Source organism: Solanum lycopersicum, chromosome 7, assembly GCF_036512215.1.
Source record: "Solanum lycopersicum chromosome 7, SLM_r2.1".
NCBI classification, from domain to species: domain Eukaryota; kingdom Viridiplantae; phylum Streptophyta; class Magnoliopsida; order Solanales; family Solanaceae; genus Solanum; species Solanum lycopersicum.
Genome location: NC_090806.1, coordinates 13,161,747 through 13,163,293, shown reverse-complemented (window position 1 = coordinate 13,163,293; position 1,547 = coordinate 13,161,747). Strand labels below are relative to the sequence as shown.

The 1,547-nt window shown below is 35.9% G+C and overlaps 1 protein-coding gene across 1 annotated transcript; it reads left to right on the top strand.

Annotated features, from left to right (window-relative positions):
- The first annotated feature begins 472 nt into the window (after positions 1–472).
- Positions 473–1,099, top strand: LOC138337306 (uncharacterized). The gene has a single exon (XM_069287212.1). It carries the CDS (start codon positions 473–475, stop codon positions 1,097–1,099), a length of 627 nt encoding a protein of 208 aa, XP_069143313.1.
- Positions 1,100–1,547: the final 448 nt, after the last annotated feature.

Here is a 1,547-nt window from a genome sequence, read left to right as displayed (position 1 = left end):
ATGTTGAAAGAGGTAATGAGGTGCCAGTGGTTAATCTTGAATTGACTAATCAAGAGATTAGAGAGGTTTTGCTTTCTTTAGCTTGAGTCGTGACTACTCAAGTGAATTTGAATATGATAACTAGGGAGAATGTTGTAGAGAGAACTATGAAATCTAGGTTGAGAGATTTTGTGAGGATGAATCCTCTTCTCTTTCATTGCTCTAAGGTGGGAGAGGATCCACAAGAGTTTCTCGATGGGGTGTATGAGGTGTTGAGTGTTATGCAAGTTACATATAGGGAGAAGGCGCACTTAGATTCATATCAATTGATGGATGTTTATCAAATATGGTACACTCAATGAGAGGACAATAGGCAGAAGAATCAGGTCCGATTGAGTGAAAAGAATATAAAGAAGCTTATCTTTGTAAGTTCTTTCCCCGAGAGAGGAGAGAATTAGAGGTTGAGAAGGTTATCAATCTCAAACAAGGCAATATGAGTGTAGAGGAGTACTGTTTCAAATACTCAAATTTATGTATGTACGCCTCTTCTGTTGTGTATAATGCAAGAGATGAAATGAGTCGTTTTGTGACGGGTGTAGCCGAACTAGTGATTGAAGAATGCCTTACCGCTATGCTACATGATGATATGACCCTAACTAAACTCTTGGTGTATGCACAATCGATTGAAGAGTCTAAACTTACAATGATGGCTAGAAGTTTGAAAAGGAGTTGTACTAATAACAAAGAGAAAACTAGGTTTAAGAAGAGGGCTCAAACTCAAGAAGACCCTAAGAGTTCTAAGGTGAAATTGGAGAAAGGAGGTAGTTCTCAAAAGGTAAAACCTACTTGTACAATATGTGGCAAGAAACACTATGGTGAGTGTCTATTGGGTACCGGGAGTTTCTTTGGTTGTGGTAAGGAAGGACACAAGGGGAGAGATTGTCCTATGATTGCTTCTAGAGGAAGAGAGGGTAAGCAAGTTGCACCTAGTGTTCCAAAGGATGATGCTCCAACAAAGAGGCGTTTCTATGCACTACGGGCTATAGGGGAAAAGCCGGATGAGAGTGATGATGATGTTGGTAAGTTATCTTTCTCTTGTTGTAATATCGGTTCCTTCTAACTGGGGGAGTATGGTTAGTAGATGGGATAGAAAGTCCTAGAAGTTGTTGCATGAGAATGGTATTTTGAAATTCGGTGTAAATTGAATTTAGTTAACTTCTTACATTGTGTATTTTGTGAAGTTATGGTTATATTGTAAGATGTGTTTATATGATGTTACTTTGCATATGAGCATGCTTATATCATGAATTGCCAAAAAGTTCCATTTTTGAAAAAAATTAAAATCACTATAGAATAAAAATAATTTACTGTAAAAATTTTGGAAAATTGACTTTTTCACACTTTGGTATAAAATTGTTGTAGTTTTGTTTTAATTTATGTATATATGAATGATATTGAATATAAAATGAGTTTTCGTTATTTGGAATGAAGCATGTGAATTTTCTAGCATAATGAGTTATACAATTGTCTTCTAGTTTCTTGTTGTGTTGTGAATCTCTTGACTATAT

Bases quoted from the DNA above. Each gene is read 5' to 3' on its own strand.
- LOC138337306 (XM_069287212.1), top strand. From the start codon at position 473: ATGAGTGTAGAGGAGTACTGTTTCAAATACTCAAATTTATGTATGTAC.